Raw genomic sequence first — 21,869 nt, 5'->3', positions numbered from 1 at the left:
AGGAGGAAAAGACACAACGAAGGAGACAAGGTAACAGTAAAACAACACAGAATATCAGGCATCCAATAATAACAATAAACACAATGTACTGAATCCAAGATATAGGATTTAAAGACTTAAGATTGTCAGAGAGTGATTGAGCCAGAGCATCGAGAGATGTACTAGGTAGATGAGCTTCACTGATGGCAGTGATATGCTTTTGGAGGGTATGTAAGTCATGTGTAATATCATTATCTTTCCACACACCTTGTAAATGTGCCTTTGTTTTGTTCCAAGAGGTGGAGAGGTTATAAGGTAGGGGAGTGACACAGATAGCTGGAAAAGCAGAGTGACATCTAGTTTGAAGTTTATGTTGTATAAACTTTATATCTTGTCCTAGGGCTAAGACTACTTCTTCTAAGATGTTAAGTTTTGCTTCAAGTTTATTATCTATGCTGGCTTGAGTCATTAAAGCTAGAGTGATGTTGCTGCTGAGAGAATTAACAAAGTGAGCTGTGTGAACTTCTTGAACCAAAGCAGTAGTGGCTACCGCAAATGTTGTAACTATAGAAATTAAAGCTAAAATACCGAGAATTAAAGCAGCTATAAACCTCTTAGGTCGAATTAATTGATTAACAGTATGTAAAACTTGTAAAGCAGAATTATCATACCAAGGATTATCTTGTAAATCAACAGGTAATAGTACATAAGAGGGTCTTTTTACAATTAAAACAGAATTAAACAAGCGTTCATTAAACAAATCAGTAGAAGTAAGACAATTTGTAACTTTACAAGCGGTACAAGAAATATGATAAGAGTTTTTAGATTGTGTAATAGTTAAGTACTTATTTGAAGCTAAAAGTAGAGCATACGGATATCCAACACAAGTTCTTACTGACATTGCATTTGGTTTTGGCATATTAGGTTTTTTTTCTAAAATTAAGTTGGATGCAGCAACAAGTCTAAATAAGTCATAATGTATTTGAGTTTTATTTTTGTCTTGAGCGACCCATATGGGTTCAACTAAACCAGGTGTAAACCATCTGCGTATCGGTTGAGGGGTACTAGACCACTGATATTGATGATATTTATCTAATTGGTTTGATAGGTATTTATTATGATCATAACAGGAAGTAGGAGAATAGTCCCAGATGATTGTGTTTGAATTTATAGGAGAATGCTTGTTGGTGGCATCTGGGAATCCACAGGAAAGCCAAGTAGGTGTTTTAGTTAATGATGATTCCCAGAATTGATTTTTATCTCTATATTTTTTTTTACAGTTAGGGAGAGGTAACCAGTCCACAGACAAACAGGTTTCATTATAATTAGGATTTCTAATAGTTTGTAATTCATATTCCCAAACATAACGTCTATTTGTATCATGGGGATCTGGAGTATCAGTTAAGAATACTCTATAACTGGTAGACAAACAAAAAGGAGGTGTATTGTCCTTTAAGGTAAAGCAAATAGGTAATGAATCGGCTTTGCCAGTGAAATTAATTAAAGCCGCAGCATGATGTCTGGATTCCGAGTCAGTTAAACCTCCTAAGCGGATAGAATCATTAGAGAGAATTTTTATGGGGTCTGGATCTAGCCAGCCCACTGGGTGTAGTAGTGGAGGGTTAGGAACATAAGACCAATAAGCAGCACTTTCTACTTTAGGAGTAGAGATTAATGATAAAAATGCAACAAAGTACATTGTAGGGGTTAAAGGATTATTTTGAGACATGAGAAGTCGGTTAGCTTGTTTCACCAGGCCGCGGATCTGTGTCCATGTGATCTTGGAGGGTTTCGGTGACACTTCCACAGTCGTCCTCATCTGTGCAGATAGAATTTTCATTCGCCGCAGGCGTTGTCGTCTGCGTTGGGGTCTCCGGAGGAGCCGGTTTGATGAGCCGGTCCGGGATCCAGATAGGGGAGTCGGCATCCTGAGGAAAGACACAAGCATAGCCTCGTCCCGAGGTTAATAATATATCAGGGCCCTTCCATTGGCCTGATAATAAATCTTTCCAGAGTACTTTTGGAAGGGTGGCAGCCGATTGCGGTTGCCAATGAGATAAAGCAGGAGTTAAATTATTAGAATTTACATTGAGATGGTTTAAAACAAATAAAGCATGAGTTAATATATGATGAGGAGAAAAATATTTATGAGCCTTTTGTAGACGTTCAATCTGTAATTTTAATATTTGATTAGTTCTTTCAACAATCCCCTGACCCTGAGGATTATAAGGAATCCCCGTAGAATGAGAAATTTTCCACTGTATACAAAATTGTTCAAATGCTCGAGAGGTATAAGCTGGAGCATTGTCTGTTTTTAATTGATGAGGAACACCTAGCTGCTGAAAGCAGTAAAATAGGTGCTGTACAACATCTTTGTAAGCCTCGCTAGATCTTGCAGAGGCACAGATATAATGAGAAAAGGTATCAACAGTAACATGTACATATTGTAGTTTTCCAAAATTAGACACATGTGTTACATCCATTTGCCATAATACATTGGGGCGTAAACCCCGTGGATTGACACCGAATTTTAAAGGATGATGAGTAATAGGACAGGCTTTACACTTTAAGACTATTTGTCTTGCCTGTTCTCTAGTAATTTGAAACATTTTTCTTAATGCGTTAGCATTTTGATGATGTAAGGCATGGCTTTCTTTAGCCTCAGTCACTGATGCCACCACGGTACGTGTTAACAAATCTGCAGTGGCGTTTCCTTGGGCCAAAGGGCCAGGTAAATTAGTATGTCCTCTTATGTGACCAATATAAAATTGATTATTTCTTTGTTGAATTAAAGTTTGTAATTTTTTTAACAAAGGTAAAATATTTGAGGTTCCTGTTAAAAGAGCAGTTTCAAGGGCTGGAAAAAGGGAAGCAATATACTTTGAGTCTGTGTACAAGTTAAATTTTTGTTTGAAATTATTAAAAGCTGAGATTAGAGCCCATAATTCTGTTTGTTGGGCAGAGGCTTGTGTAACCTCCTTAATAAGAGGAGACAGACCTGGACTAAAAACTACAGCCCGTCCTGTAGAGGAGCCATCTGTGAACAAGGTTATTGCATCAGACAGAGGCTGTTTGGAACACATAAGAGGAAATATAAGAGAAATTGTTTTTGTAAATTCAATTAAAGGATGTTTGGGATAATGATATAAAATTTGACCCGCGTAGCCTTGTAAGGCTAATACCCAATCATCATTATTCTGGAATAGTTGTTCTACTTGAGTTTTATTATAAGCAGTTACAATTACATGAGGATCTTTGCCAAATAACTCTCGTGATCTTTTTCTTCCTTTGTCAATTAATAAAGACACTAGGTATGGATAGTCAGCAACAATTTTTGTTTGAACATGTGGTAAATGAATCCATTCTAAAATACCTTCCTGCCACAAGCAAGCTGTAGGAGTATACTCAGTAGAAAAAATAAGTAGAGACCATGGATTTTGATAATTAATTTGTTTAACCCTAGCTTGGGTTAAAGCCTGTTCAACAACTTCTAAAGCCTGTAAGGCTTCTGGAGTTAAATGTCTAGGGGAACGGGGATTAGAGTCCCCCTGTAAGATAGTAAACAAAGGACTAAGGGTTCCTGTAGTAATTTTTAAAAAAGGCCGAATCCAATTTATTTCTCCCAGTAATTTTTGATAATCATTAAGAGTTTGTAATTTATCTCTTCGTATTTGAACTTTTTGTGGTGTGATGTAATCAGAATGAATCCATTGTCCCAGATAACTTAGTGGTTTATCTCTTTGAATTTTCTCTGGGGCAATGACTAAGCCAAATTTAGTTAATTGTTCTATAGCCTTTTCTAGCATTAGCTGTACTTGTGGCAGCTCAGGATGAGCTAGTAAGATATCATCCATATAATGAATTATGTAGGCGCTAGGGAATTGTTTTCTCAGTGCTGCCAATGCAGCCGCCACAAATTTTTGACATAAGGTAGGGCTGTTTTTCATGCCCTGTGGTAAAGTTTTCCACTGATATCTTTTAAATGGTTCCTGTAAATTTAAAGAAGGAACGCTGAAAGCAAAACGAGGACAATCCTCAGGATGTAGGTTAATAGTAAAAAAGCAGTCTTGTAAATCAATAATTATAAGCGACCATTGTTCAGGTACTGCTACAGGAGATGGGAGCCCAGGTTGAAGGGAGCCCATGTCTTCCATAATGGCATTTACTGCTCTTAAATCTTGTAAAAGTCTCCATTTGCCAGATTTTTTCTTAATGACAAACACAGGAGTGTTCCATGGACTAGTGGATTCTTCTAAATGTCCTTTATCTAATTGTTCTTGTACCAAAATTTGTAATGCCTGTAACTTTTCTGTTGTTAGGGGCCACTGACTAACCCACACAGGAACATCTGTTAACCATTTTATTTTACAGGCATAATTTTCTGCAGTGGCCCCTATGAAAAACACTGATCGTTCAGCTGATCACCTGTAACTAGTTTCATGTCTAGAACATGTAAAAGATCTCGTCCCCACAAAGTATAGGGTAGAGAGGGTAACACATAAGGTTGAAAGTAAATCTTCTTATCCTTATATTCACATAATAAATGGGATGTGCTTCGCATAACACCAGAGACAGAACCTAAACCAACTAATGAAGACCCGGTCCGATGGACCGGCCAGGATTTTGGCCAGTCAGAAGCTGCAATGCAAGTTACATCAGCTCCTGTGTCCATTAGCCCCTTAATGGGTCTGCCCTCAATTTTCATTTTTAATATTGGTCTATCATATAAATCATGTATGAGAGCTACACAGTCTTGATCAGTGAATCCAAATTGACCCTCTCCCCTGGCATCATGTAAGTGATAGGTGGGAAGTGGTATATATGGTAACAACAATAACTGAGCAATTCTTTGTCCCTTATGAATTTGTGTAGTTTCTACTAAAGATTTTACCATGACTTTAATTGTATTTTCAGTATCAGAATCAATTACTCCTGGAATAACTTCAAAATGTTTGGTATGATTAGAACTACGACCTAATATAACACCAACTGTGCCTGGCAACAACTTTCCTTTAATTCCAGTAGGAACTAGAGCAACACCATCATGTTTAGATATAATCATATCCTTAGAGCTGGCAAGATCTAGACCTGCACTGCCAGGAGTTCCACGTGGGAGATCATGAATTGTCCATTCTGGCGGTATACAATTAGTGGTAGATGTAGGTTTTAAAATAGGTTGTACCGTAGTAGGCACAGTTATTTCTCCCTTGGGGTCGGGGCTGGGAGAATGCCCCTTACCTAGTTTTTTGACCTATTGTCATTATTAGCATTTGCACCCTTGTCAGACAAGGGGGTTCCATCTTTATGAAACTTAGATTTACATTCATTTCTCCAGTGCCTGCCCTTCTTACAACGAGGGCATGGTCCCGGGGGAAGCCCACGGGACTTACTATTATTATTATTAGCACCAGTGGATTTCTTACAATCCTTTTGCATATGACCTGGCTTCCCACAGTTATAACAAGTGGGTAAATCATGTGGGGGGTTACACCCAAAACATGTATTACTGGGGTCTCTATCAAAAGCACTTTTAACATATGAACTGAATTTCTGACCCCGCATAGCTGCAGCAAACGCCATTCCTTGTACGATTGCTGGTGAGGCATCCATGCATGCTTTAATATAATCTTGTATTGTACCCGTTTTCCTGAGTGGACGTATTAAGTCCTGACACAGCGTATTTGCATTTTCCCAAGCTAACTGCTTGAGTAGTAATGCTGTGCCCTCAGACGGTGGGAGCATTCTATTAATAGCTTCTTCCAGGCGAGAAATAAAGTCAGGATATGATTCCTCCATACCCTGCTTTATGCCTGCTAAAGTGGTACCCTTGGTTCCCGGAGGAGGCAGTTTGCGCCAAGCAGAGACTGCATTATGGCTGACCAATTCTAGAAATTGTCGGGGTAATGTAATTTGGCTTTCTGTGGTGGCAAATTCATCTGTGCCTAGGAGCATGGATAAAGTTGGCTGTGCCTTCTTGCCTACACGTTGGTTAATGGTTTCTCTGGATCTATCTTCATACTCCGTTCTCCATAAGATATAATCACCTGGAGAAAGTGTGGCTTTGGCTGTCTGTTGCCAATCATACGGAGTAAGCCATAAACTACCAATTGATTCTACAATTTGTAAAGTATAGGGGGCAGAAGCTCCCGATGTACGGACAGCTTGTTGCAATTCTTTAAGTGTCTTTAACGACAGAGGTTCCCAGGTGGGTGGTGCCCTTTCCTCAGTAGGAAAGCGCACCGGGAAAGCGAAAGTAAAATCTCCCTGCTGACGGGCTTCTCGCACCGCCGCTTGAAAGCCTGCGGGCGGCGGGGGGAGACAAGGAGGCACACGGGGAAGTGGAGCCCGCAAAGTTGGCCTGGGTGTAGTCATGGGAATACGAGCCGCCGGATAGGCTCGGCGAGGGTGAATACAATCATCCATTCTGTCCCTCTCATCTGGTTTAGTAAATTCATCGACCACATCCCACTCGTCACTGTCAGAAGAATTATCAACCGGCGGGAGTGGCGGTAGAATGTCCTTAAGCGTTGGTGCCGAGGGAATTACGCTCTCAGCATTTAATGCCGGCTCAGGATCTTTAAGAGCCTCTGGGGAAACCTTATCGTAAATGGGTGCCACCTTAGTTTCAGGGCTTTCAGCCTCCGAATCAGTTTCTCTTATAAATGCTTCTAAGAAGGTATTGTCAGCCAAAAGTTCTCTAACCTGTAACCATAAAGGAAAAGCTTGTGGGGGCAAAACCTGCTCCCCATGCTCCTGCATGTAATTCCGCATCTCGCGTCCCACTCTCTTCCAGTCGGAGAGAGAAAGAGAGCCTTCCTCCAGAAACCAAGGACTAACCAACTTTATGAAATGCATAAGCTCCTCCAACCGTTTGAGAGACACATGAAAACCATTTTTCTCTAACAAACGCTGTATCATGACACTGAGCATGTGTTCCTCTTTTCCTAATGTATGCCCCATGTTGTCCTGCGGATTACTCACACTTAACCGGTCAGCCTTTACCGGCGGGACTCGAGCTCCCTGGTGAGAGTCGCCTTCAATCTGAAAAGAGAGGAAAGAAAGAAAAAGAAAGATCACCTGTCCTTCAGGTCCCTGTTCGAGGGCGCCAGCTGTCGCGGACCGCCAGTCGAATGAGTCTCAGTCCGAGGGCTTTCAGGGCGAACGGCTCAGGTTAATTGGAAGGTCGACGCAGGGTGATTTGACAGACTACTAGACACCACAAGTGATGAGGAAAGTAGCTGCAACTTTACTGAATTTTAAGAGTGTCTTTTATACATTTTTGACAAAGCATTACAAATCACAAAAGACATTTTTATGACTTGCAGGTGGTCACAAGTTCTTATCTTGTCTTACAAATGTAAGCATTCAACCATCTATCTTACACAGTGTTTTGCCCGCTAGGGGAAACAAAGGCAGTTGTGAGGTAGCTGATAAGCAGCAGTTACTTTTCAGCTTCCTTTATCTAAAGTTGAATGTGTTTTTTAACATACAACACTACTTTCTTTCATAGTTTTTAGTTTCATGATTATGTATAGTTGTTATGATTAGAGGTGTATTATGAATCATATAAGTGATTAGAGTGTGAAGGAAACATGAGAAATAAAAGGATATTGTATGAAAACTAAACTATATTGAAAGTGAGGTTAGGAAAGACAAGGTTAGAGATAGGGGGAAAAGGTGGGTGGATATCAGGTTGGAAACATCTTGTTTGTGGTATTTACATTCTTTTGATGCACTGTATATTTTCAAGGTTTTGCTCTTTGGAGGGAGGTGGTTTATTTTTTCAAGGTTTTTGTTCTAAGGAAGTGGTTTCATTAGTAACACCTGGTTGCTTCTCCTTATCTAGGAATGTCAAGGCTTGTAACTTCTCTTAGTTCTGTAATTGTTCTCAGTTTCTTATGATCTCTTTTAAAAACAGCTGAACATATTCTTTTATGTATAATACTTGACTACTACTATATATTTTTACTCTAATTAGTAATTATATTCTGATTCATAGTTAATTGTTTATTAAACATTAAACTACTCTATTGATTTGTGTTACATATGAAAATTAGTGAAGTAAGACATTTTTCTAAGTAAAGTTTTACTAATTAGTGAAGTCAGATGTTTTTCTAAGTAAAGTTTTACTAATTAGTGAAGTCAGATGTTTTTCTAAGTAAAGTTTTACTGCAGGAGGTGTCATGTTGGAACATCTTGTTTGCCGTGCCTGCATTCTCTCGATGTACTATTTCAATTCACTGACATTTATGGTGGGGACGTGCTGTTGTACAGGCTCTCTTGGAGCCACTGAGTCCGGCACAGCCATACTTGCTGTGTTTAATTGTGGATCAGTAAGTCACTGTGTTTATTCTTAGTTTCTCAAAACAATCAGGCAATAATCAGTCATTCAACTGAACAGACAGGTTTCAGGGTAAAGGTTTCTCAGGCTTTTATGCCGCACCTCATGACTTCCTACGTTCACTAAAAGGCATGCTAGGCAACTTATGCGCTGCTGTCGCAAGCCAGGGGGACTGGGGGCAACGCTCCGGGGAGCACTCACCGTCTTACCACAGTTTTTACAACGCGGACAGAGCCATCCCGCCACGGCTTGATGCCGGGGGTGCGGCAATCATCCAGCCCGTGAAACCCCAGCCATGTAACACCTCTGAGTGGTACACTCATCTTCCCTCTTAACCTCAGGGTTCTGCATGCTTCCTTTCTCCTAAACCTCTATCCCAAGTTCTCACATTTGCCTGTGAATGAATTCTCAAGACCTTGGCAAATCCCTAGTTTACTCATTCCTTCTTAGTCAACTCCACTGATCTGGGTGATTTTTCCTGTATTCCTCCTTCCTGATCCAGCTCCCTACCCACCTTGACCCCTGGGTATCACCATTCCCATGATCCCAGCTGCTCTAAGGACCACTGATATGGAAAGACCTCTTCTTGCTAAAGTTTCCAAATACCCATTGTCTTTCTACTACTTGTGGATCAAAGCTTATCCTCTATCAAACCTCACATTTACATGTCACCTGCCCCATTTCACAACATTGTCCATCCCCCATTTTTCTGAGTTGGCTTAAGCCCAGAACCCCCTTTGCTCCTTTTCTTAGGATGATCTTCCAAGCTGTGTCCTCTTCCCATTCACACGAACTTGCCAATCCATTTGTGAAATGTCTACAACTGAGTCCAGTTCTGTCAACTAGAAGTCTGTGTAAACTGCTGGCTTCATTTTTTATTTGGTTTTTAAAAGCAAGAAAGAAGCACTTATATCAATGATACTAAAATTAAGGTCAGATTTAAGAAATATCAACTCAGCATAGGGATACAGTTTATCCTGCTAAGTGTTGAAAGTTGAAAGAGCTCAAATCAAGGTTTGTTTGCTCACACTGAATTGTGAAACACATGCTTCGTGGGGGCAACTGGCAGAGGTGCCTGTCTGCTCCTCAGCTTTATACACTGCCCAGGGTTATTCCCCTTCTCTTGTGGCAAAATTACTAGAGCCAGGAATAGTACAGGAACAAATCACACTAACCAAACTCACAAAGGACCGATTTCTACTTAAAAATGCCTTTTATTATTTGCCCTAAGAAATATAAATGCCACATAGGGGGTTAAATACCCGTCAGATAATCAGTATATGCTTCTATCAATAGAAAAATACCCTTAGGAAAGGCTATCGATTTTATAAGGTATCAGGGTGGCTCTAGTCTAGACCAACAAAAAAGGAACCCAATGATGGGCACTTGGTTTCTTTCTTTTTCTATCAAGTGTTTATTATTTGTCAGTCATGTGATTCATTGAGTGAGGACAATGCTCCCTTATCCTGATGGAGTTGACAGGCAGGCAAACCTGTGGATCACACTCTCAGTCAGGCACCCTCTCCTTTCCCTGGGACCACACTAGACTGTAAATACCCTCAATTCTTGGCTCTTCTTTCCTTTGATTCCATGCAGATCAACTCTCTTCTTTTTTGATGGTCTCACCTAAGACATTTTATAATTCTTTAGACCACAGCTAAAGAAGAGCTCTTGCACTCCATGTTGGAGATCTTGGAGACACCCTCTTCATTTGGGGATTTCGGGAAATAGCTTGTTCTCAAAAAAAAAAAAAAATCATTTGTTCATCCTATCTTGGAGCAAGTGAGTTACTTCTGCAGATGGCTAACGTCATGGGCTTTGTAGCACTTACTTACTAACTTTACTCTCAGTAGGTGACTTTTCCTTTCTCAATCCCAAATTCCAAAGACACACTCTATTTGGTGCCAGTAGGCACGTCACCCCCATCCACGTGCAGACTGACCCACAATATTTCATCCATAAGATAGTTTTATTTTATGAATTAAATAAAATAAAATTGGAATAGTTTTTCCCAGTAAATCTAGAACTACATCCTGCTCTGTGTCTCTCTTTAGCCTTTAATTTTAATTGGCTCTCATGTGGATTGGCTTTATTTGACAAGGAAGTAGCCATGCAAAGAAAAGTTTATCTTATCATCATCACATCCTCTGCCTTGAGAATTCGAGGAACCAACCAGCTGCTGCTGAAGAGCTAGTTCTTTTCCAGATACAAACTTTACCAAGGAAGGGGATGAATCACTGTGCAAAGGCAAATCATTTGTATGAAGCTTCACATAGCTTTCTGTGTCTCATCTGGACAGGAGGACTAGGCAGTGTTACTACCGTATTAGTACCAAGCTAGATTTAGACTTTGAGAAGAATTGCCTGATTGTTAGACATCAAAACATATTACTCAGGATGTAGAAAAACTTTTTCAGGAACCCAACAGCTGTCATTCCATGACGTCTGAGTGGGGCACTGCCAAATTATCCAGAGGTGGAATTAGGGATGTGCAGGTTCAGAGCATGGGCCTTGAGTCAGACTTTAGTTCTTGTCCTAGTTTACCAAATTTGTGATGCAACCACTTTTCTCAAATGAGCACTGTAAAAATACCTCCTTCATGGGGTCTGGTCCCAGGATTAGGAAATAAAAGCAAGATGCCTAGCATCGTATCTACACATAGTATGTGCTCAGTAAATGTTAGTTTTCCACATCCTTGTATGTCACAATGAAATCTCATTGGTTTGGGCTCTGCTAATTGAAAATGCATTATGTTATTTGCTCTCTTTCATGTGCATTCCTCACCATAAGTATAATCCGCTGGTTGTTAATGCAGATAAATACTATTGTAAACTGAAAATCCTATACAAATAAGAGTTGATGCTTTTGGTGACAATTCTAAATAGGATGGGCTGGAAATTGTCTTGTTTGTCTTTGAAAGCCAATTTAAATGTTAAGAGGTTACAAAAGGAATATGTAAGCCATTTAAGAGAACAAACTCTTGAAACCTTTGGCACTGTTTGCATATTCGCCACTCTGCCAATCATAAATGGTCCTTATCTCATCATCAAAACCAGTCTACAGAATCTGGACTTCTCAACACTTTAATAGTTGTTTGCAAAGACGCTGAAGTGCAACGACCATGCATTTCTTTAACGTTTTCGGAAATATGTCTTTCCTTGCAGGTGCATAAAGCTGTTTTAATTCATTTTATATCATAAATTTCCCATAAGACAAAACTAAAATGATATTATGTGGATTTCCATGCTTGGTCAATACCACATAAAAATAATGTGGTGGACAAAATTGTGCACAGATTTAGTCACTTCATAACCATGAACAAAGGAATAATTGATTCTCTTCCCCTCCGATTCTCCATCCCCCCCACTCCAGCACTTCTCCCAGCCAATTAACAGCAATCAGTCTTGTAATTAGCCAACATCTGCTGGACACCTGCTTATGCTGGGCACTGTGTTAAATATTTTGAGGGATGTGGAGGAGACTTTAGGGAACCCACATTCTAATTAGGGAGCTAAATATACCTAGTATGGAGGGGGTAGTCAACAGTTTCTTCTTGGGGCGATGTTTTGGAATTAGGTAGTTATAGTGGCTCAACATTGTGAATTTACTAAAATCCACTGAATTAGATGCTTTAAAATGGTTAAAACAGTGAATTTTATGTTATACTTGGTACAAAACAGTAACTAAGTTCTAGATATACAGCAGAAAAGAATTGGTTGGGAGCTCAGAATGCTCAGTATGGGCCAGAATCCACAAGACATGGGAGCTGAGTGGGAGCCCAGTGGATCTGGAAGGGTTCAAACTCACATGGCTGCAGGGGACAGGCAGGTGCTATAAATAATTCAGTGAGCAAAGCAGCCAGGTGTAAGTTACAAACATAATTTGTTTGCAGATTACATAGGTAGAAAAAAATACTTCCACAAAAGGAAAGAAGGCTTTCCCCTTGCTGTTAAAACAAAAGACCTCTGTGTAGCTTTCATTTTCCACTGTTAATAGACACATGGATGCCAAGAAATGTAACTGCGTGTGCAAAGAGAACTGACAATGAATACCTGGATTTCACACCAGACAGCCCAGAGGGAGGCAGCTGGCCAGAGAATGCCTCCCTGAGTGCGCCAGCCACAAGACGCTACTAGGGTGTGCCCTCATATACCCACTGAATATGACAATGTTTGAGGATAAGCCAGAAACCTGCATTTTACGTTTCTAAAAACAGTGATTTTCTTTTTTTTTTAAATGCCTCGAGATTAAATTTTCAACCATCTGAGGGGCGGATGTAACATAACACACAGCAAACTTCTGTCTTGAAGGTTAAGTTGGCTTGGGAAGCAAGAGAGGATGAGGAAGATTGCTGCTTCAAGAGGAGACTGACTTGGGCAGAGCTTTTGCTGAGTCCACTCACCAGACGGGGCAGGGATAAACTTGGCCCAAGGGAGGGTTTGGGGAGTGTGGGTCTGGGGCTGGATTAGACTGAGGGTGGGGGATGTTAATGAAGGCAGAAAGTGAATGACAGGCGGTAGAGCTTGGATTTAACTGAGAATGATGACTAGTGGCATGTGTGGCCTTTACACCAGCCAACTCTGACAGTTCCTTCCTCTGCCAGGCTCAAGCTGAGCTTACCCCAGACGTGAAGACAGTAAGCACGTCTGGAAGTGGAAGGGCAGAGAGGAATCCTTCTCTGCATGGACCAGGAGTTGTGAGGGCCAGAGAACAACCCTTGTATACTTTCAGAATCCTGACAAAAGCAAGAGAATTCTACCATCTGGTCATACCTGGCTAAAGGCAAGGACTAAGGGACTGAAATACTTTTTTTTTTTTTTTTTTTTCAAGCAACAGTAGCCTTTGGCTGAGTTCCTATGCTTGCTTTTCCCTGGCTTCTTTGGCCCTTCTTCAGGCAAATGGGTCAAAAAGGCCTTACCTACTCCTCTTCCTAAAATCAGAGTCCTTCCAGGCGAGGGCCCAGCATGGGAAAAGCTAATGTGATAATTTGTCCTGCTGCCCAGCACTCCCTGCTTCTGGTGCCAATGTCACTCAGCTGGCCGGGGAATAATCTTCTCTTGCAGCTCCAGTTCATCTGATTTCACAGGAAAGGGGAGACAAGACATCAGACCTGCAACTAGAATCTGTAAATAGAGGATAGATGAGAATTCGAGAGTTTGGGAATAAAAACTTAAGAACAGATCATAGATTTCTAACACTTAGAGATGAACATTTTTTACTGCATTATGATTGTAGTAACTACTTTCTCTCTACAGCAGTGGTTCTCAACCTTCCTAACGCCATGACCCTTTAATACAGCAATGAAAATAACTTTACAGTTGAGGGTCACCACAACATGAGGAACTTTATTAAAGGGTCGCGGCATTAGGAAGGTTGAGAAGCACTGCTCTACAGGAAAAAAAAAAAATGGTAGCATAATTTTTCTTTCAAAATAAATTTAAAAGTTTACAAGTTTCCTGGGGTGGACAAAAACCTGGCAGGACATCTTATGAAAACAAGCAGCCTTTCACAACACGGTGTAGCTATTGACCTGTGGGAATGAATCAAGTGAGATTGTTTTAATGCCCTGGAGAAAGGGGCAGGGCGAGGTGGTTAAATGCTCGATATGGGAATCGTGATTATTACTGTTAACACAGGGCAATCACCAGTGGAATGGGGTCTCTGTGGGGTGCTGTGACATTTCAGTGCTCGTCAAGTGCCAGAGTGACACCAGGAGCCTGCCACCTCAGTGAGCAGCACGCTTCAGGCCTGAAGGCCCCACTTGCTGCCCTGTGAGCATCGCTGTGCAGAGCACCAGCCTCCTGTGAGGTTTTCTTTGTTCTGAGGACCTTCCTTTCGGGAGCAAAGTGAAGAGGGCCAGTCACTGAGCCAGGCAGTGTGGCCTTGTGTCCTTCCACATCAGGACTTTTCAACCTTTTTCATCTCATGGCACAATTGAACCTATAGTTCAACTTCCACGGCACACTTAAATTAAATGATCAAAAAAAAAAAAAAAAGGTGAAAAAAGGAATATACGTACTGTGCTTTGAACTTCTTTTGAAAATAATTTAATTGTCTTAAAAGATTTTTGCGGCATCCCTAAGATCCTTTCATGGCACCCCAGCACAGTGGTTGAAAATCACTGTTCTATAGGTACCAAAAGGCATTAGAATGTCTGCCCAGAGAAGCAGCTGCTCTTTCATCTCCACTGAGATCAGAGAAAAAAAATGGTTGAATTTAAACATTAGTCTGAAGGGTTTTTTTTTTTTGCAGTTTTGGCTGGGTCTGGGTTTGAACACACCACCTCCAGAATATAGGGCCAGGGCCCTACTCCTTTCAGCCACAGGTGCTGCCCTCTGAAGGGTTCTTGTTGGGTCCAGGGAGACATGTTCAGGTCAAGGATTCTGTCAATGTCACTGGAACAGTTTCCCCAGTCAGCCGTGGGGTTTCCTTCTGCCGAGAATCTTTCAGGGAAAAAACATTCTCATTCATTTAACATTTAGTGATCCTTTTTATTTATTTATTTTTAATTTAACAGCTTTATTGAGATACAGGGTGGCCATAAAGTACTGTTGCACATGAACTTAGTGGCCACCCTTATAATTCATATACCATACAATTCACTGATCTAAGGTCTACAAGTCAATGGTTTTTATATGTTCAAGAGTTATGCAACTTCATCACATTCAATTTCAGAATATTTTCACAGCCCCAGACAGAAGCCTCTGTCACTTCCCTTACCCTTCGTTCCCAGCACCAGTCCTAGGTTTCTATAGATTTATTTATTCTGGACATTCCATGTCACCTGAACCACATCCTTCGCCGTCCTTTGCATCTGGCTTATATCACTTGGCGCACCATTCTCAAGGTTCATCCACGTGGTAGTTTGTCTCCTTCTTCACTTTTTGCGGCTGAATGATAGGCAGTTACATACAGGTATATCACATTTCATTTATGCTTTCATCAAATCACAGATATTTAGACTATTTCTACTTTTTGACTGCTACAACTGAGTCTGCTATAAACATTTGTGTTTTGTGTGGACACACATGTTCATTTCTTTTGCGTGAAATTGTTAGGTCATTCAGTAACTCTATGTTTAACCATTTGAAGAAGTACCAGGCTATATTCCAAAGAGTCTGGGGTCGTTTTAAACTCCAGTAGTGGATGAGGATAGTGAATCTTTTTAAAAATTGTGGTAAAATATAAAATCTCCCTTCTTAACCATGTTTAGGCTTTCAGTTCAGTAGTGTTAGTAGTTCACATTGTTGTGCAACCAATCTCTAGAACACTTCTCTTCCTGCAAATCTGAAACTCCATACCCACTAAACGTGACCGCCCCCCACAGCCTCTGGTGACCAACATTCTACTTTTCGTCTCTGTGAATCTACCTGCCCTAATAACCCCCTATCAGTGGAGCCATCCAGTGTCTTTTTGTGCCTGGCTTATTACACTTAGAATGTTGTAGCGTGTGTTCAAATTTCCTTTCTTTGAAGGCTGAATAATATTCCAGCAACGTGCATATTACCTTTTGTTTCTCTCCTCACACGTTGATGGGCACTTGGGTTGGTTCTACCTTTTGGCACTTGTGGATAATGCTGCTATGAACGTGGGTGTACAGAGGAGAGTAAACCTTTCGTGCACATAAGAAACCTTGGTAGCTTGTTAGAAAGGCATCTTCTGGGGCAGGACACGATTATACGAGAGACTTCACCTAACAAATGCAAACATTGTAACCTAGTTCTTTTTTAACCTACAACAATAAAAAAAGAAAAAAAAAAGAAAAATTTTTCATAGCACACAAAAAAATGCACATTCTGAGGACCCACCTGCCCCTTTTGATTCCAGTTCAGTAGGTATGGGGTGGAGTTTACAAGCTTTACCACCCCAGGTGATTCTAATGTGGGCGAGCACACTTCTGTGTCACCCCGGTGGGCACTCAAGTGGAATCTGGTTTGCGCTCCCTCCCTCTGCCACCTCCTTTACTGATACACACGTCACAAAGGAGATGCAGGGGGGCTTTGTGCTTCTTCCCTCCTTCCTCAGCCCAGCTAACATGTTTTCCCCTCAAAAAGAACAAAAAATCTTTCCCCAGCTTCTTCAGAAAGTCTCCAGCACTAAGTGAACTTGAACTAGATGGTCATGTACAGAGTATTGTCAAGCTGTTCCTACAGTGGCTTTTGGAAAGGGCAGGAAGAGGCATGAGAAGACCTAAAACCAATGTGCGCTGGACCACAGTGCAAAGCTCAACAATGTCGGAAACGTTTTGCCTCTCCCAGAAGGAAATTAGAACAGTCCTGTTAAGGGAAGAATGAGAAAGAATAATAATCAGAGTTTCTATAGTTAAGTGAAAAAGTTCACTGATTTGCTGACAGAGAAATACATGTGTGCTAAAATTATTAACACCGAATGGTGCTGCCCGAGAGACAGGTGTCCAGGGCTGGAAGCTAAATCAGTGACCTATTTATCAGGAGATCTTTGTCAGACTTAACAATTGGCTTGTTGGGTGACCTTGGGCTACTTATTTGATCTTGATGAACCACACTTTCCTACCCAGTAAATTGGAAATGATCATCAAAATTTTACAAGAAAGACTGTTTCTGAAGCATCAGTCACTTTGCACTGGTATAGGTGTCATGGATGGGAGGTTAAAAGATTTCTGAAGACAAGCTCATGTTGCTATAGGTGAGTTAAAATAGTCAGATACTGGGAGGCAATGATCATAAAATCTAACTACTTAGTAGAAGGATTAAAGTCTACAGTGGTGAAATTTACGGTTATTATTTAGTCTGTGAGCTTTCAGTGCACCTGGATAGAAAATTATGTATTGTACACCAAACACTCATCCTCCCTGAATCTAAACAACTAAACGATAAAATATCAAAGTTTTTTTTTTTTTTTTTTTTGAGACAAAGTCTCACTATGTCATTCTTGGTAGAGTGCTATGTCGTCACAGCTCACAGCAACCTCCAACTCTTGGGTGACTATCTTGCTTAAGTGACTATCTTGCCTCAGCCCCCCAAGTAGCTGGGACTACAGGTGCCTGCCACAACATCCAGCTTTTTTATTTTGTTGTAGTTGTCATTGTTGTTTGGAAGGCCCAGGCTGGGTTCGAGCCCGCCAGCTCCGGTGTATGTGGCTGGCATCCTAGCTGGTGAGCTACAGGTGCTAAGCCAAAATTCCAGTAATTTTGATTTTGATCCTAAATATCTCATGTTATATGACAAACTTCTGACAAGACAGCTCAGCCTATTTTGTCAATGGGAGACAGACTAAGTTTCAAAACCTTTTGTATCTACAGTTCTATAATTCTGTACAGAATACAGCTGTCACCATGGCCATCTCGATGAATCTGAAGAAGCACAAGATGTCAGAGTACTTTTGGAATCATTGGAAAAGATCATTTCATTTCATTCACTGACCATGTTAAATCTACTTAATTACTTCCTAATTGTTTAAATTGATGAACATTTATGGTATAGATTGTGATTATTAATTAACATAGAGCTTACAATTCAACTGGAACAAAATAATAGCTTACTTGTGCAGGGTATCTGGAGAAGCAGGAGGGCATACAAGTTAACAGTTCAAATTCCAGCTTTGCTATTTACTAGCCGAGCAAGGAAATATGTGAGGCAATTACTCAGCCATCTTGGGCCTCCATTTCTTTACCAAGAAATTGAAGAAAATCCTGGCACCTCCAAATGGATGAGTTAACATGTATAAAGTGCTTTGAATAGTACCTATTATACACTAATCACTCAGGAAATGTTAGCTTATTCTTACTATGGTTGTCATCATAGCATTTTCCAGTATGCTTAGTACTTTCACCTGCATTTTCTCACTTCAGCCTCATGATGACTTGTAAGTGATGTAAGGCAAATGTCATAAAGTGAGATAAAAAAGAGTGACTAGCTCATGATCTCAACGCTAGTAAGTGTTGTTAGCAGCAATGCTAGACCTCACATCTTTTGACCGATAACCCATCTCTCTCACCATATCCTGGTGTCTCCTTCTCCACCATGCTGATTAAATGAGGGCTACTATAACATGATATTCTTTCTCTGGGACAATATCTTCTTAGCCATGTATTCTTAGCGTTCCAGGTTAGAGTTGAGAAGCTGAGAACATTCTGGCTTTTCGGATCAAAGATCATTTTACCTCCAGTTGGATACCAGTCTCATAGCATGTCTCAGTGCTCAGATTAAAGGATTCACATTTGAGTAGATTACTGCTAAATCTTTTATGATACCCTTCAAGTCCAATGCCTTCCCAAATTACTCTAAGTAAAAGAAATGATGGTGGAAAATTGAACCTGTAAATAAGAACTTTGTATCAAATTCTGGGATGTTTTTTCCTCCAAAGTCTCATTCAGGGATCTTGAATTGTTTGGTGGGTTCTTGGAATCTTAATGGCACAAAGAACCCTCTTATTAACTCTGGGAAAATTCTCTTAAGCATGCAAATCGTTCTGATATCTTAGCAACTAGGATGTTGCTTAGATCCCTACTTGCCCTCCCCAAAATCTGGATCAAATTATTGGAAAGTGAATGATCCAGCTCCATAGACTGTACAAACATTAGAAAAGAGATATCTGTTAACACCAGATGGCCTTATCTGTAGATAATGAAATATAGACTATAAGAGAACTGCGTAAGCATTGTCCAGACAGATAAAATACCAGAAAAATATAAGCCAAAGATGGTTTAAAATATCAATCTCTATTTTACAGAACCTGGGTCTACTGATGTTCTTTTAGCTCACATCTTGCAATTATTTACTTAGATTTTAATAATAGAGTAGCTAATGCAATTCAACTTGCAGATACAGTCATCTGACCAAATAGTATCATAACTAAATTAGAAATCTAAACTCATAAGAATTGCCCTTTGTTGTCTACCCTTTCGATGCTATTTAAGAAAATAAGTATTTCTAGGTTATCTGGGGGATTTTAACATGGATGCAAAATATTAGTCTGTGCTTTGTCTTTGGCCCCAGGAGCTGGGATGAAATCACATGATTTAATCATTGTGAACCCATGTGGCTCCTCTGAAATAGAGCCAGATGTAACCAGAGGATTTATAGAGTGTAAAATTCAGAATGGATTAGAAAAGCCTTTCTGTGTTCAGCCCAACACATCTTAAATCAACGTCCCTGAATGGACCAGAGCAATCTCTGGCTGGCCTGGTGGGGAGGTTGTCATGGCAACTGACTGGCAAGCTGAGCCAGTGGAATGTGAACGCAAACAATAGAGTGATAAGACTGTGCGCAGAGCAGCATGCTCAGGCTGCTTCTGCCCAGGTACAGTGACACACGAGTAGAAGAGTAAAACTGTCGCCGCATTTTGTACCTTCATGCAATTCGGGCAGCTCATTTGAAATTTATCAAGTGTCCTTTCCCATCTGTTGGTAAAAACATTACTGCTGATAGATAACAGAAGCTATGGAAAAACCAGCACCCAGTTGATAAGTGCAGTGGTGTACAAAGCCCTGGAGGGCTGTTACCGTAATGGTACTCAGAAATTTCCTAAAAGAGGTCAAAGCTGGCTAAGGTAAATTCTATAACTCTGTAGTGCCACCTTGTGTCCTTAGATACTAAAAGTTTAATCCAGATTCATTGCTGGGCAAAAACAGGGCAGGCATGCAGTTAGAGCTGGATTATGCTGGATCTTGGAAGTCTCCTTTGCAGCAGAATATGCACATGAAATCTTAGAAGCCTCAAGTTAATGAAAAAAGAAAATCAATAATTTTGGTAGAATCTAAAGTTGGAAAAGAATAAAATGCCATATAATACCAGTCCTGGAAAAGATTGCAAGAGACCACATGGTGGGCTAGAGATGGGAGAAGGGTAGCAAAGATGGAGCACTCTTAATGTTGTCATTACTAACATTTGCAAAGGATTTTTTAAAAACCTATTCAGGCATGCAAGTGACATAAACCAATTGATAGAGAAAAATAAAATGCGGATGACACCAATTCCACTCTATAACTGTTGTCCATGGTTAGTGGGTGGTAGTGAGATGGTAGCATTTGTTCAAATAGCATCTCATGCCTGCCTCTCCTCTCTTACCCACACCGCACCCACCCCCGCTGCGGGCGGGGCCACCAGCAACTCTTCACCATTCAAAACCATCATCAAGTCCCACTTAATTTCATAAACATGAAATGACCAAATTGTGGTTTTATGTGTTTCTTCCAGGGTTTGAGTTTTTTGAAACAAGTGCCAAGGATAACATCAATGTCAAGCAGACATTTGAGCGCCTTGTGGATATCATCTGTGACAAAATGTCAGAGAGTCTGGAGACCGATCCAGCCATCACTGCGGCCAAGCAGAACACAAGACTCAAGGATACGCCTCCTCCACCGCAGCCCAACTGCAGCTGCTAATGTCCCCAGGCACACGGGCAGCTCCAGGGGCCTCTGGTTGCAAATAAGCAAGCATTTATAAATGGTCTATTAGCCTTCGTTTATACTGCCTAATACTTATTTGAAGGAAGTCTTTGATGTCAATGGCTCGTACATGCATTCAGTTCTTGGGAGATTTCCTGTGTTAATGTGGCAAATATGTGATCTTAAATTTGTGAGGACTATCCACCTATAAACATCTGCATGTGACTTGTTATTTGTCTTCTAGGCTCTTTCTGTTTCAAATTTCTTCTCAGTTAGGCTACTGCTGGGCCCTCAGATTATAATTTCACTGCAACTGACCTTTGTGCCATGGATTCAAATTATGCTGTTCACTTGTAGGCATGAAGACCAAGGAATTGCTTGTGTGTGTGTGAGCAAGGGGAGATGTCAGGAGACTTCATTTGCTTTATTCTTAACTGAAAAGCAGGGAAAATTTTGCTCATGGTTAGGGACACTGTCTTGGGTTTGGTCGGTTGGCTGTTAGGAAATGTGTCCATTTTTCATTGTTGAGATTATTGACCATAAAGAAATTGAACTATTGTTTTAAGTCCCTTACAGGTTTCCTAAGCCATTAATTTACCTGATTGGAAATATATTTAAACAATAATCTTAACTTAACATGTTTGTATGAGTAAATACCCTACCCCAGGGCTGCTCTTTCTGATTTCACCCACCTCTCTGAATATTTGAGAGCACTGAACAGATTGAGAGGGCTATCTGCTGAATGCGTTATGTGGTAAGCAATTTAGCCAAGAAGGATGGCATAAGTAGTAGTAGAATTCCAATGTCCCCTCATATCTTCAATGACTTGTCCCCTGTAATACATACCATCACCACCATCCTTTCTGGAACCATCACCAACTTTAGAAATAGAGGTCATGTTGAAGCTCGTTAGGGCTTCTCTTCTCCAGACATTGCCTTCTGCTCAAACCCCAGCTAAGTTTTATCTTTTTAGAAGCTATTTAAAACCCAAGGGTCCCAAGTTGAAGAAAAGATAACTTGTCATGTTTAATCATTTATAACCTAGATGATCATAAATTCTATAGCATATCCCCATTTGGTGCATGCTTATGTTACACTGAAAACAGTCGTGGTAGCTTAAGAGTTACAGAAACACAGGATCTGTAGCAATTTGACAGAGGGATGGAATCATTTGAACATCCTG

The 21,869-nt window shown here is 40.5% G+C and overlaps 1 protein-coding gene across 2 annotated transcripts in view; it reads left to right on the top strand.

Annotated features, from left to right (window-relative positions):
• RAB3C (RAB3C, member RAS oncogene family) overlaps nucleotides 1-20,811 on the top strand; it is a 279,798-nt gene extending 258,987 nt beyond the window's left edge. For both annotated transcript variants that reach the window (XM_053590282.1, XM_053590281.1), the window contains exon 5: nucleotides 20,496-20,811. In XM_053590282.1, coding sequence (XP_053446257.1) covers nucleotides 20,496-20,683 — 188 coding nt within the window. In that variant the 3' untranslated portion in view covers nucleotides 20,684-20,811. The remainder of the gene's footprint in view (nucleotides 1-20,495) is intronic.
• The last annotated feature ends 1,058 nt before the right edge of the window (nucleotides 20,812-21,869 follow it).

This window comes from Nycticebus coucang, chromosome 1 (genome assembly GCF_027406575.1).
Source record: "Nycticebus coucang isolate mNycCou1 chromosome 1, mNycCou1.pri, whole genome shotgun sequence".
In the NCBI taxonomy this organism is placed as follows: Eukaryota; Metazoa; Chordata; class Mammalia; order Primates; family Lorisidae; genus Nycticebus; species Nycticebus coucang.
The sequence above is the reverse complement of the archived record's forward strand: the minus strand, read 5'-3'. Positions and strand labels throughout refer to the sequence as shown.